Genomic DNA, 14,463 nt, shown 5'->3' with positions numbered 1-14,463 from the left:
ATGCAGAGGCAACCTGCGCACCTCCTCCCAGGGCCCAGGGCTCCCACTCTACCCTGGCCACAGGTGTGCGTCCAGGCATCACCACTCGGCTCTTCCACGGTGTGGTTCCTCCCGCTAGACACAGATGCCCCAGGCTGTCTCTGCGGCTCCTCAGGAGCCAGTGGCGTCTGCAGTGCAGTGCTGATTGTTTATTAAGGCTCTCAAGGCATTAACTGCGTCGGCGGGGTTCTACAAAGTACACTGGTTGCCAGGGTGGACAACACGGAGTGACAGTTTCGGTGCCATCCATCACCCCGCCCTGGATAATACACATATATTTTAAGGAATTTAACTCTAGTTCTTCGAATTCCCTCTTTTCCCAGTTTTATACTAATTTTCCTTGCAAGTTATAATTGGTGGTCATACAAATATGTGTGTGCTATTAAAAGCACTTTCTTCCTCACCTCAATAAGACTATGTATGATGCTGATGGTTGTGCTCACGCAAGGGTGCTCGTGGAGATTACATCTGTGCATCTGATATTTTAAGGGCTCTTTGGGTCTCTAAACGGTGTGTCTTTGCCGTTTTATCTGAACACACAGCATTGTCCTCCTGATCATTTTTTTTAAAGTGAATTTTGATGTTATACACAAAGGTTATTTGAAGAGCGACATTTAAATATCCTCTTGCCTTTATGACATACTTAGGACTTTTTCCTAAAGTACTCTTTACAGAAACGTAGTATCATGTAGCTGAGGGGGAACACATTTACTTTTTAAGTACATGTGTGGACATGTAGTCAGTATAATGAGGAAACGTAAAAATATCATACATGGTAAGATTTGGAAAGGTGATTTGTGGAAATCTTAAAAGAAACTGCAAAGTGTGTCCTCAGACTGAAGTTGGTAGACTTTTTCTATAAAGGATCAGATAGTAACACTTTCACTCAGACATTATGGTTCGTCACATAATTTTTTATTCTTAAAATGATAAAAAAAAAAAAACCTATTCTTAGCCCAAGGGCTGTACAAACGAGAGCTCCTGGTGTGTTCTCCAGAGGTGAAGGGTCTCCTGATCCACTCAGATCCTAACCTCTGAGCTGAGGCACAAAGGATTCAGTTCACCATGTGTGCTTTAGGTCTTGGAATTAACTTAAACTAAGCACCCAGTAAGATGCTACACCTGAAGAGGGACCTTTACCAGATCAGTAGGTGCAGCACTTGGAAGGACTGTTAAAGATACCATCATCAGACAGGTGTGGATTCAGAATCCTGTGCAAACATAGGTTCGTAAGCTCCCCCAACTGGCCCGCATCTGCACACGTGGAAGACAGCTTATTCCCATGGTTGCATTGTTCAGCTTGGCCAGAGCTGTCATTGGTAGGGGATACTTGGTTCAGCTATGAGAAAGAAAAGACCATTCCCACCCTTGGTGACTGGGTAGATGCTGTTTTACCTGTCTCCTGATGGTGTCTTTAACCTTTGTCTACAGCGTGTATGGCTGCAGGGAAGTCTATACAGGGAAACTTCCATGTGTCATCACTTTCTCAGGTAACTCAAGAGACAGAAGTGGAAAAATTAGACCACAAGACTCTGATCCAGTAGTGATGGATGAGGTGTAGTCACCTGACCAACCAGACTGTATCTCTTGAACGTTTAACTCCAGGGCTGCCTCCTACCTTGCAAAGAGCCTCCCGGAGCTTTTTGAATGAAATATCTTCTTGCCCTTTTAGAGCATCATCACTTGATTTTCGAGACATTGAATATTGCATTTTTGCTCTTTTAGAATAATTAAAAATTGGTTTCTAAGGTACATAGGATAAACTGTTTTTAAATGATTAGGCACAAAGGGAAACATTAAGAAATACGGGTCAATGTCTTCTCTTGGTTCCAGGTTCTGGGCATCCAGGTGAAGTGCTTCCACGAAATCATCACGATCGGGTACAGAGTCTACCATTCGTACGAGCTTCCATGGTTCAGAACACTCAGTTGGTGAGTGAACGGGAAAATGTTCAGATGTGAGCTCTGATTCATTTCTAAAGCTCATTGAAGAAGCACCCTGATCGGCAGATAGTCAGTCAGCTTCCACTATAGATTGATTTAGATGAAAGATAAGTGAAAAGAATATAATAGAGATTTTGAAAAGAAGAAAATCACCTTTAATACTCTTTAATGCAACTTTTTTTTAACTCTTCAGTCTTTAAAGATAGCTAAAAATCATTTTTCTTTTTAAAAACTCAGTGTTGTATCAGACGCATTTTTTAATACTTCATGATCATAATTTATCAGAAGAGGCCGGGCGTGGTGGCACACGCCTGTAATCCCAGTGCTCAGGAGGCTGAGCAGGAGGATCGTTGTGAGTTTGAGACCAGCCTGGGCTACAAAGTGAGCTCAAGGCCAGTCTGAACTGCATAGCAAGACCCTGTCTCAAAAAGACAAAAAACAAAACAAAAAAACATAATTTATCAGAAGTTTACTTGTGATCTTTTGCTTTATTCCCTCTCAGTTGACATGAGAACACAAAATATTTGGTGTATGCAAATGCATGTAAACTCAGGGAAAAATCATTGAATGATTTTAACATTTAAATGTTTAAATCTTTAAAAAAAACTTTCAGGTGTAATTCACAGCTATTAAGAGCTTGACCAGGATAGCGGGGTGCGCTGCACTGCTGTGGACCGTCAGTGCAAAGAGCCGGTTTTGATCTTTAAATCACCGTCACCAATCATCTGTTGAGTTTGAGGGGGAACGTCTCCGATATGAAAAGAGCTAACTGTTTGTAAATTCTAGGTACTTTCTACTGTGTGTGAACTACTTTTTCTATGGAGAGACTGTTGCTGATTATTTTGCTACATTTGTTCAGAGAGAAGAACAACTTCAGTTCCTCATTCGCTATCATAGATTTATATCATTTGCACTCTACCTGGCAGGTAAGTGGAGGGGGCTGTTCTGTATTGGTAGCTAATATATTTTCCATGCTTAGTTTTACTTAGGCTGTTTATATTCATAACACCCTTTATGTGTTACGTTGTATTCCAGTCTTTCTTTATAATTATTTCTCATGTGCAAAGCTATTTACTTCCATCATGATCTTAAATAGCACTTGCTTACTAAATGTGTTTAAAAAGTACTTGATGAGAGCCGGGTATGGTGGCGCACGCCTGTAGCACTCGGGAGGCAGAGGCAGGAGGATCGTTGCGAGTTTGAGACCAGCCTGGGCTACAAAGTGAGCTCAAGACCAGCCTGTACTGCATAGCGAGACCCTGCGTCCAAAAAGAAAAAAGTACTTGATGAATAGTCATTCTACAGTTTTGAAAACTTTGTCATGCAAAGTAAAAGAACTTTAAAGTATAGAGTGATGATTAACTAAATATAATATAGAGAAACTGTGATATACACATATGTACAGAGGGAGAGAGATACGGAGAGGGAGGAAGAGGGGGACAGACAGAAAGGTGCATACAAGAGAGCAAGTACTTTGTCCTTGAAAACAGAGCTTTCGCATAGAATTAATCCAGGTACTCAGTTTTGCTGACATCGTTTATTGAATTTGCAACTTTATCATATGCTATGCCACACGTTTTCATTCACTTAGATTAAACACCAGGTATCTAGGGTAAAGTTAGTATGAACATTTCTCCTCTGCAAACTTCTACCAGTCATAAAAGAGATCTCTAAGAAGTCTATTTTAGATGTCATCTTCAAAGTGGGCCAGTAGAAATCCTAGCTCTACCACATACTACTAGTCAAGTAAAACCTTGGAAATTCAATTCGTATCTCTGCGTGAATTTCTTTGTAAAGCCCTTGGAGGACCACCTGTCACTACTTAGTATTTGTTATCATTATTATTGTTCTCACATTTTCTATTTTAAAAAGAATTTTAAAAACAATAAAAATGACACAGAATTTCAAAACAAGATCATAGAGAATCAACAATGGTTGTTATATTTCATATTGTTATCTGCAAAGTAGTTGCTCAGATTACCAGGTATAGGCAGGCAAAGTTGATCAAGCAGTTAGGCATTAACTGTTCCTTTCAGTAAACCAATAGAAATTAGTGGTACAATTATCATAGCTGTCTTGTGTATTATTTTCACTTTTTAAGAAGCCAGTGAAATTTGTTTATGTGCGTTCACTTTAAGCTGTTAATAATTTATTCTAGATGTTTCTCAGCAAATTCCTGTTTTGGAAATATAATACAAAGGAGGTGATTCCTTTCCCATCCAAGTACTAACCAGACCTGACCCTGCTTAGCTTCCGAGATCAGACGAGATCGGGCGCGTTCAGGGCGGTGTGGCTGTAGACGGTGATTCCTTTCCCTTTCTCATTAAACTTCACTCCAGCCGTGCTGTGGGATGGGTGTCATCCTTTGGTTCCATCTGTGTGATGTTCTTCAGAGCCTTGGACCAGAACCAGGGCCATTCAGCACTTCCGCCTTTGGTTCTATGGAGCTAGAACATGAAACAGTCTGAAGTGGTAGAGGTGATTGTCTTGGTTACTTTCCACATTGTTAAGACAAAATACCCAACACCTACAGCAGAAGGTGGAAAGGTTTATTTGGCTCACAGTTTGTAGGGTTCAGTCCATAATCAGCTGGCTCCAAGCGGCCCTCTTTCTGTCCCTTATATTCCACCCAGGCTACCTGCCCCTGAGTGTCACTGAGTGCTGGCTTGTAAAAAGTGAAGACATGATCTGTGCTATAGTAAGAACCCAGATTAAGGAAGTATGCAGGGGAAATCACCTTGCTTCCTCGGAGTTGTACATGCTCCCTGCAGAAGCTCCTGAGGATTCGTGCTCTGACTCTCCTGCCTCCCTCACACTCTTCCCTCCTCACGCGCCGCACTGTCTGTGGATGGGTTATCTCCACACCTCTACGTCTGGCTCGCCTTTCCCGTCTGTAGTTCCGTCTGCACTGCTGTGCACCGATAGGAGGTGGATAGGACATCAGCAAACAAAGTGACGCTTTCCCTTGGCGTACTTTCCCTTTGTGGTTGCCGTGATTTATCCTTGAGAATAACCTCTCAATTCAGTGGGGACAGGTAGCATTGTTTCATACCTCTAAACTCTTAAGAAAGAAAATCAGTTCCTTTTTTTCCTAAGAAGGCCCTGGTTTCTGCCATAGATACATTTTACGCTTGCCGTGGAAGCTCTCTGGGGTCAGGCTCTGAGCAGACCCGTGAGTGCTACACAGGTGCCAGGCAGGGAGTGCGGGTGCTGAGATGTCAGAGTAACAGCAGACACTGGGTCTTCAAGAGTCACAAGCTGTGAGGCCCAAGCCTGCTAAGTCATTGGTGCACAAGGACAAGGGTCAGCAGGGTCGTGAAGAGGGGGACAAGGGCCCTGCTCTGATAGGGAAGGTAGAGAAGCCTTGGCGAAGACACAGCGGGTGCCATAAAGGTGCAGCGTGAGCAAGTCTTTGCCCAGAGGATCGCAGCACAGGGCGTTCTGGGAGGTGTGGGCTGAGAGAGGAGAGCGTGTTCGGGGCCGGCCGCAGACATCAAAGGCTGAGGTGTAGGCAGGAGGTGGTGATGGTGCCTGAGACACAGCTTGGACCTTATCCCTGGGAAATCGTTGGAGGATTTTATGCTAATCAAAGATAACCAGATTTGTGATTAAAGGATAGGCTGGGAGAGCAGGCAGGAAGCTCCTGCTGCAGTTAATGTGAACAGCAGCGAGGGCCTTACTGCCCGTAGTACCAAGGAGATTATAAATGAAAAAAATAAAAATACTGTAAGCTGTCCTTAGAACCAACTTCTGTTTTATGAAAATCTTGAAAAATTGCTTTTGTATCCCTGATTAGTGGCATAGAATAGAGTTTTTAATTGTGGTATTTGTATTGTTCACATGCAGCTGGTGAGAAGTACTAGTTCCCATGTACACTTTGCCCATTTTTACCAGTGGTAAGATTTTGCAGAACCGTAGCATCACACAGGAAATCTACATTGTCAGCGGGAAGAATGCACTCTGAAAATGCAGCCTCCTCGGAAGCCAGATAGTCCTGGGTTCAGCAACGAAACCTTCGATGCAACACAAGCACTGGGTTCTGTGTCTTTTGTCAGTTCAAGGGTGGCAGAAGGCGGCCCCATTGCACCATCAGCACCAACTGTGCATCTCTGGTTCCCTTCCTTCCAGGCTTCAGTGTGGGCTTGGGATGTAAGGTCCTCAGCCGCGTCCCTTGGATGAGTGAGGGAAAGGCTGAGGAGATGCACCGCTGCACACACTGCTCTAGGGATGTTTCCTTAGGGTCTCGGTTTTGTTTGGTGCCTCGGGGTGATTCTGGGGTGACTAGCAACACCTCATGCTCAGTCTAACAGTTGCAGCTAGACTTGAAAGCAGGCGTGAACAAGTAGAGCATGAGCGATGCTGAGGTATTTGTGCCTTTCACATTATACTGTGGAAATCTTCTCAAGTTTTTGTTAAATAATATCCCAGGGGCCTTGTCAAAATTACGTTTTCCTGTAGCGGTCAAATGAGTTTGGCAGGTCAGCAGATTTTAAAAGCAGAGACAGCCCACACAATTTTGATGGCCTTGAGTTTTATTAAAATAAAATGTAGAAGTCTCTGAGGCTGAGTGCTGTGATCCGGCAGCAACGGGTCCAGGAGATTCCTGCAGGAGGAAACGACGTGGGCGAAGAGACAAACAACAGACACACCAGAGGTCCTTCTGGTGGGCCAGGGGAGCAAGGCTCCTCTGACACAGAGAAATGTTTTTTGCTTTCTTATACACTTTTGCAATTACATATGAAACTCTTAGATACAGTGAGGTTTCTATTTTAATTGCAGATTCAGACATGTTTGACCATGTCTGGCCACAACCCTCTTGGGAAATCAACTTTTTTAAAGCACATAAAAGGAAGTAAAAAGATCAATCACTAGGTGTTCTTGATTAGGTATAATTTTTCACAGAATTGTTCACTTGTCTACGGGACAACAGGACCCACACTTACAATATCTCCATCTAGAGCCAGTCCAGCACACACAGGGCCTTCGCCTAATGTTTTCCCACACACTGAGGCCCACGCAGCGCTCCCCTCCTGTCCTGGTGGGTGAGCATTGCCACACAGGCGGTAGGGGACTGATGCAAATCTCTGTGGTGGCTTCTACTTCCCCTTTCAACCCTGGAGGGGGGCCTTCCATCCTGGGCTCTGATTCCTAAACTACTTTCAGTTCTCATCATTCAGGTTCCCAACCATTCTTTATCAATGGCACAATGAATATCTGGAAAGCTGTGATTAATAGAGAGTAGAGTAGAGGTCGCACACCCATCCTGTGTGATCCCTGCTTTGCAGGTGCCCGCTGGAGGTCTCGACTTTGTCAAGGAACTGGCACTGGAAGGTCTCCGGCAGCTGAACCCTCATCAAGGACCACAGAATTAAATGACTTGTTTCCTATCGACAGAGGTGACTTACTAACTAGGATGTGGCAGTCATTATGACATTTAGATAAATTGTGTAGAGTGAATTAGACCAAAAGCAGAGAAAAAAATTAGTGAGACTGAAAATAGCAAGGCCAAGATTTTCTCCAGACTCCCCCTCTCTCCTTCTCCTCCCCTTCTTCCTCTTCTTCCTCTCTTTCTCTCCTTTTGTTCCTATCTATCTATCTATCTATTATCCGTCCATCCATCCATCCATCCATCCATACATATATATGTCCAGTGCATAGCAGTGTCCTTGAGATACAAATATATATACCTTCATCACTTTCGTGATTTGGATTTGGTTCTGTAGAAACCAGAGCAGCCGTGTGGACACGTGTTCAGTGGTGATGGCTTCAAGTATTTGACCCTTAAATTCGTTTCTAGCCATCTTGCGTAATATGCATATTATGTTTAGCACAGAGCTTTTGCTTGCAATTATATAAGCATGGTTGTTTTGATTTCTTTGCATCCTTAAGGAGGGGGCATGTCTTGAATATAATGCTTTGAATTTGAGAAAATTGATGGACATATAAAATTATGTTATAGCTAAAATTAATATGTAATTAAGATTTCCACCCCGACATTTTGGGTTTCTTTTTTAGTGGAGGATATAAAAGTCTGTAAAATCGGTATGCATGTTAGTGGTCTACACCTTAAATTCACCATTCTGAGCACTGTTTGAGTGGGAAGCTGGCCTGCAGCAGCATGGTAGAGCATTGGCCCAGATGTGCAGACCCTGGGCCCCATCCCCAGCACCACAGAACCAAACAAAACAACACAAAACATAACTGGATGTAATGTCTAGTTTGCATGACCTTATGTACAGTATGCATTAACTTAAAACTTTTTGTATGCAGCTCAGTTATTCCTGTATTGGGATAAATGATACCACATACTGTAGTATGATTCTGAATGTATTTAATATGCTGTTAGAAATTTTTGGAGTTTTGGTGGTGTAGGAAAGTATAATGAAAGACATAACCAAGTAAGGAAGGAAGAGGCAGCTGGGCATGGAAACACTCTTTCAATCCTAGCACTCTGGGTGGCTAAGGCAGGAGGTTCATAAGACTAAGGCCTGCTTGGGGTTACCTAGCTAGTTCAAGGCCAGCCTGGACTATATAGTGAGACCCTACCTCAAAAAAAAAAAAAAGAAGGGTTGGTAAACTCTACTCTTTAAATCTGGGTCTATCCTAATGGCTAGTTTTGGAATTGAGGACTAATGCGTTCATTGATCTGGTTAATCACTCATAATAAAATATAAAAACAACTGTATTTTTCCTAACTAGACTGTGAGTTCTTGAATGCCTGTCTTATTTTTGTGTCTTGTGTCTAGCACATTATAAATGCTTGATACATTTTTTTCTATTGTGTGTCCATTTTTCCAATATTCCCTGTATCCTATCTGTCTTAGGCTGGGACAAAATATTGGACATCTGGAAGTTGAAGGAGGAGAAGATTATTTTAGCTCATGGTTTGTGGAGCTTTCAGTCCATGGTCGGCTGGCTCTAAAGCAGGGTGGTGTGGCAGAGGGAAACAGTCCATGGCAGGGCAGGCAGGAAGCAGTAAGATTTTCGTCTTCCCATTTTTATTCCATCCAGGCTACAAGCCTACCGGTTGGTGTCACTCACGCCAGACTGGGTCTTCTCTCTTCAATAAATCCATTGTCCATACCCAGATGTATCAGTCAGTGTTTTACTAGAGAAACAGCTATCACACAAGATATACAAATGTATAGGAATTTACACAATTGCCTTACAATGATCACCCACAGAGTCGGATGAGGAAGAGTGCAGAGGGTATCTGCATACTGGAAACTGAATGGTTGAGTCCAAAATCTGGAGCCCACTGCAGTGTCCCATGAAAGTCCATAAAAGGAGGCCAATCAGTCAGCTATGGAAGGCTGAAGAGTCTATGCCGGGAAGCTGAAGGATTTGTTGCAGAAGCCAGAGAGTCTGCTGGAAGCCAGGAGACAACATCCAAAGTGCAGGTGAAGACCGGAGCTCCTCTGAGGAAACAGAAGCGGATCTGTCCTTCTTCATTTCCCCTTTGTACCATCCAGTGATGAGCCGGCATAGGGTGGGTCTTCCACCCCCTAGGGTGTGGAATTGCTGAGCCAGTTTAGTTAAGCTTCTCTTAACTAAACTTCTCAAGTAGACACCATCACTCAACCTTTATCACACCAGAGCTGTGCTCTACCAATCACACACCCACCATCCAGCCAGCTCCCCAAAGCCCCATTTAGGCGTGCATGAGGCTTTGGGGGCACGTTGAGATATAGGCCATAAAATCATCTTTTGGACTTTTCAGTGTGGCTAGAAATGAATTTAAGGGTCTAACGCTCGAAGCCATCACCACCGAACACGTGTCCACATGGCTGCTCTGGTTTCTACAGATCCAAATCCAAATCACGAAAGTGATGAAGGTATATATATTTGTATCTCAAGGACACTGCTATGCACTGGACATATGTGTGTGTGGATGGATGGATGGATGGATGGATGGATGGATGGATAGATACATAGGAACAAAGGGGGAGAGAGAAGAAGAGGAGGAAGGGGAGGAGGAGAGGCGGGAGTCTAGAGAAAATCTTGGCCTTGCTATTTTCAGTCTCACAAATTATTTTCTCTGCTTTTGGTCTAATTCACTCTACACAATTTATCTAAATGTCAGAATGACTGCCACATCTTAGTTAGCTGCCACATCCTATGTTAGCTCCACAAACCATGAGCTAAAAATATTTTTCAGTATGAGCTTTTTTTGTTTTTCCTGTACTCCTAGTTTTCTTAACAGCATCATTCTTTGTTTTCTTCTTTCTGAATATACTTCTCTTTAGCCTCTTGATTTTTTTCCGGTACCGGGAATCAAACTCATGACGTCGCGCTTGCCAGGCAAGCGCTGTGCCACTGAGCTAAATCCCCAGCCCCTCTTTAGCCTCTTGGATAACTGGTTCTCCCTAACGCCCTGGGGATCCCTTCACACTAGGCTGTAAGACGTACACATCTTAGTTTCAGCAGTGCCAGGCACAGTACTCTGTGTTCATGAGTGATGTTCAGTAGTTTCACCAAACATAATTATATACCAAGAGCTGTACGTTAGTAGCCTTTTCTGTGAGCACTCTGATTTATAATACTGTGGTGAAGCCTGTGATTTTAGCTGGAAACATAGCTATGCAAATATTCTTTTTTAGGTAAGGAAAGAGTAAGATGATGTGGATCCAAAAATATAAATTATCCTTTCCATAGATGTATTAAAATATGGTATATATGCATTTTTTACATATTAAGCATAAAATATTCACATGGCTGAGAGTGAAAGTGATTAAGCTCATATGTTTCTTTCCCAGCGTTTTCTTCTTTAAAAATAATATTTAGCTTTAGATATGCTAAGAAGACACTTCTACCTCTTCCCCTAAAGTCAGAGCAGTGCGTTATCTTAATATGCTTAGGAATCGTCATTATATCCTTTAGGTAAAAGTGGACCAAGTCAAAGTGAATTGCCAGGACTGTTCTGGGTAAAATGTCCATTAGATGAATATTGAATGATACTGCTGGAAATTTTGTTTGAAGTTCTTAAGAGCAAATGGTATTACTTGATTTCAAGAAAGAGAAAGTCATAGAGTGCAGTGCAGTATTTGTTAGGAGGGATTCATAGCTAACGGTACCGATAAGTTCCCAGGGCCGCACTGGGAGCCCAGGGGTCTGTTTGGACGGGACTAGAAGTTCCAGCAGCTTCTGACTGGTGTCTGTGTTGCCTGTCTTCCCTCATTCAGTCTGTGCTTGGCTTCAGCCGGGGGCCTATGGCATAAAACAGCGTAAAAATTATATCACTTGAGCTGCAAGTCTACTTGCTATAGAAGAAAAACTTCGAAGCAATAATTTTAGAAGGAAGCTTTTATCCAGTTGGTGATTGCAATGCCATTAATTCCATGTTTAATGTTCCCCTCCCCCATCCACCTTCTCTGTCTGTCTTGCTCTCTGTCTCTCTGTCTGTCTCTTCCTCTCTTTCCCTCTACTCCTCTGTAATGGCTTTTGGTTATGTGTGTGCTCATTAACTGTTTCTGTGTGGCTCCTGCCGTCCGGTATAGAGGACAGATAGGAGATAGGAACTGAGATCAGTACACATTCTCGTCCTTTGCCTCCTGCTTTACTCTTATTTGATCTTTCACATGAGTCATCAGAACATAGCCATGAGTCATCAAAGCAGCATCTGCAGCTTGGTTCTTTGCTCTAGGAGAGTACTAGCACCCTTGCATGCTCCAGTGGGTAGAATCACCTTGGAAATAGAATGCAGGTATGCCAAGACTAACATTATCTTAGTGGAGGAGGTCAATGGACAGCTCCATTTCTGTCTCAGAACCTATCCAAGGGTGCTGCAGAACCCATGGCCATTTATCTAGAATTAGACCTGGTCTGTGCATTGTCAGTATCTGACTCTGTTAATAAAAAAAAAAAAAATTTGTCTCTCAAAGCGCACTGGTGTGATGACCAAGGAGTGCTTCCTACAGCCTCTGATTATTTTAGTATATGGTTTGTTTCTTTTAATTGGGTAAGAATTTTTATTCAGTAAATTTTCTTTCTAATAAAACTTACAGGATACAAACAAACTCATATACTGGTGGTAAATCTTGAAACTATTAAAAGTATTGTATTTTACTATAATTATTATGATATCGTTCTGAGAAATTTTAGTTGCTCTTCACCTGAGTCTTGCTAGCCTGGGCTCCTGTGGAACCACACAGCTCTCGAGAATGAGGAGCTGAGCGCTGCTCTACAGCCCCCGGAGCCCCCAGGCATGGGGATGCGCCCCGTAATCCTAGCACTCAGGACACTGAGGCAGGAGGATCGTGGTGAGTTCAAGGCCAGCCTGAGCTACATGGCAAGACACTGTCTAAAAGAGTGACAGTAGGCACCTAAATCACAGTAGGATGAAATGAGTTAATTATAAAATGCTTAGATAAGGGCCTGGGACCTAATGTGTCCAGTAGATGTTAGCTACCATATTTATAATTGATGGTTGTTAATAATTATTAGCAGTTATTTATAGCTATTAATAATTATTAATAGCTATTAATAATTTCATATTGTATAGAGATTGGAAACCTGTGCACACTCTGGACGAACAGGCTCTTCAGGCTTCTTGCATGTGTACGTGTGATTTCCTGAGCTGGGGATGGAACCCAGGACCTTGCACAGGCAGGGCAGGCGTGGTCACACTGAGCTCCACCCCCAAGCTGCTCTTAATGAATTGATGGAGCAAATAAGTTTTATTGAACCGAAATTCCAGGTCTGTGTTCCATGTCTACCTGGTAGTAGAAGGCAGGAGATGTTCATTGAGTTTGTCCATGGGGTATACTAGGCACTTCGCCAATTGTGCGGTGGTTTACCCTGGAAACTTACTTGACCTGCTTAATGTGAGGCAGTAGGAAAGCCGGCGGCTCAGGAGGGGCTGTGTGTGCCTAGACGGGACGGGGGAATCACGGGACGTGGGAAATTGGTTCATTTGCCCTCAGGGCGTCTTATGCTTTGTACCAAATTGCACAACAAGCGCCTGTTTTTTGTTCTTGAACAGGTTTCTGCATGTTTGTACTGAGCTTGGTGAAGAAACATTACCGTCTGCAGTTTTATATGGTGTGTATTAACCACTATGTGTCATAAACCCTACTTACCTCTCTTCTTTTCTTCCTGTATTGAGATGTAACCTAGTCTGCTAGCTGAAATCTTCCGTTAGTGTGATTGAAGCATATTTCAATTTCAGATTCCCACCGAATGCAGAAAACTGAACCTGAGACATTTTGGAGGTCTTAAAAAATTTTAACTGTTCCCAAAACTTTGCTAAACTTTTTTTTCTAATGACAAAATTTTATCTGTCCCCAAAACTTTGCTAAAATTTTTTTCCAGTGACTAAAATTTGAAAAAGCAGATTTGAATTCCCTACACATGTAGAATTTTGAAGCATTGTTGTAGTCTCTACAGTGGTTACAAAGTCTGGAAAGCCCCTGCATGTTGTTCTATAGAAATTTACTTTGTCTCCCTTGCTACCAGCCATGGAGGTAATTATGGTTAGTCACAGAATTGCATAATTCTTTTTGGCATGAGCTGCCTGGCTGAGCGAGTCAAAGTCTATGTTTTATGAAATTTATCACCTTGCTTGGTGAACTTTTCCTGTTTCTTTATAATGTAGCTAATTATGAAACTAAAATACAGCATTTTGTTTAGATCTGTGAATTCATGTATTAACAAGCCTTGTTTTAGATTGGGATTATGTTCCCTGTTTGTGCTTTGCTTTTCTCCATTGAGATATCCTGCTAATTATGACTGCTGGGAAATTGTAGTATTTCTTACTTTTCTAATTTCAGGGAATCTGAGAGTGAAAAGTAAAACTGTTAGTGGAAATCTAGAAATGATCAAGACAAATTAGAATCTCCTTTAAGAAGACAACCCTTCCTTGGAACCTTGGAAAACTGATTCCAGGAACCCACGAATCCCAGAGCCCATGGGTGCTCGGTGCTCTTATATAAAATAGTAGAGTATTTTTGTATAACCAACGCATATCCTATAGACTTTGCATCATCTCTAGGCTACCTATAAGGCCTAATACAATGGTAAAGCTGAATAAATAGGTAAGCTATGGCCAGACATTGTCACGCATGCCTGTAATCCCAGCACTCAGGCCGAGGCAGCAGTTCAAGGCCAACCTGAGCTACATAGTAAGTTCAAGGCCAGGCTGAACTGCATGGTGAGACCCTGTCTCAAAAAACAAAAGAAAAAGAAAAGTTATACTGTGTTGCTCAGGAGATGATGACAAGAGAATAAATCTGTACAGATGCCCCCAGGTATTTTCAGTCCCTGCTTGGTTGGGTCCACAGATGTAAGACCTAGGGACACAGAGGGCCAACTACACAAATGTTGAAAAAAATCATTTGTGGATTTTGAAACCACTAGCATCAATGAATTGGTTCTTTTATATAAATAAAATAATAAAACAGAACAACCTACATAAAGTATTTTTTGCTAAAATGGAAAACAGGTTTATTAAGGATAAAACAAATTTCTAATTATTTTGAAAAGT

At 42.4% G+C, this 14,463-nt stretch overlaps 1 protein-coding gene across 1 annotated transcript in view; it reads left to right on the top strand.

Annotated features, from left to right (window-relative positions):
• Cds1 (CDP-diacylglycerol synthase (phosphatidate cytidylyltransferase) 1) overlaps window positions 1-14,463 on the top strand; it is a 46,403-nt gene that overhangs the window by 16,017 nt on the left and 15,923 nt on the right. Inside the window, exons 3-5 of the mRNA XM_013502782.1 lie at window positions 1,873-1,970; window positions 2,769-2,908; window positions 12,964-13,022. Of these exons, the coding sequence (XP_013358236.1) occupies window positions 1,873-1,970; window positions 2,769-2,908; window positions 12,964-13,022 (297 nt within the window). The remainder of the gene's footprint in view (window positions 1-1,872; window positions 1,971-2,768; window positions 2,909-12,963; window positions 13,023-14,463) is intronic.

This window comes from Chinchilla lanigera, unplaced genomic scaffold (assembly GCF_000276665.1).
Source record: "Chinchilla lanigera isolate Chin_1 unplaced genomic scaffold, ChiLan1.0 scaffold00073, whole genome shotgun sequence".
NCBI lineage: Eukaryota > Metazoa > Chordata > Mammalia > Rodentia > Chinchillidae > Chinchilla > Chinchilla lanigera.
This window is presented reverse-complemented; position numbering and strand designations above follow the sequence as displayed.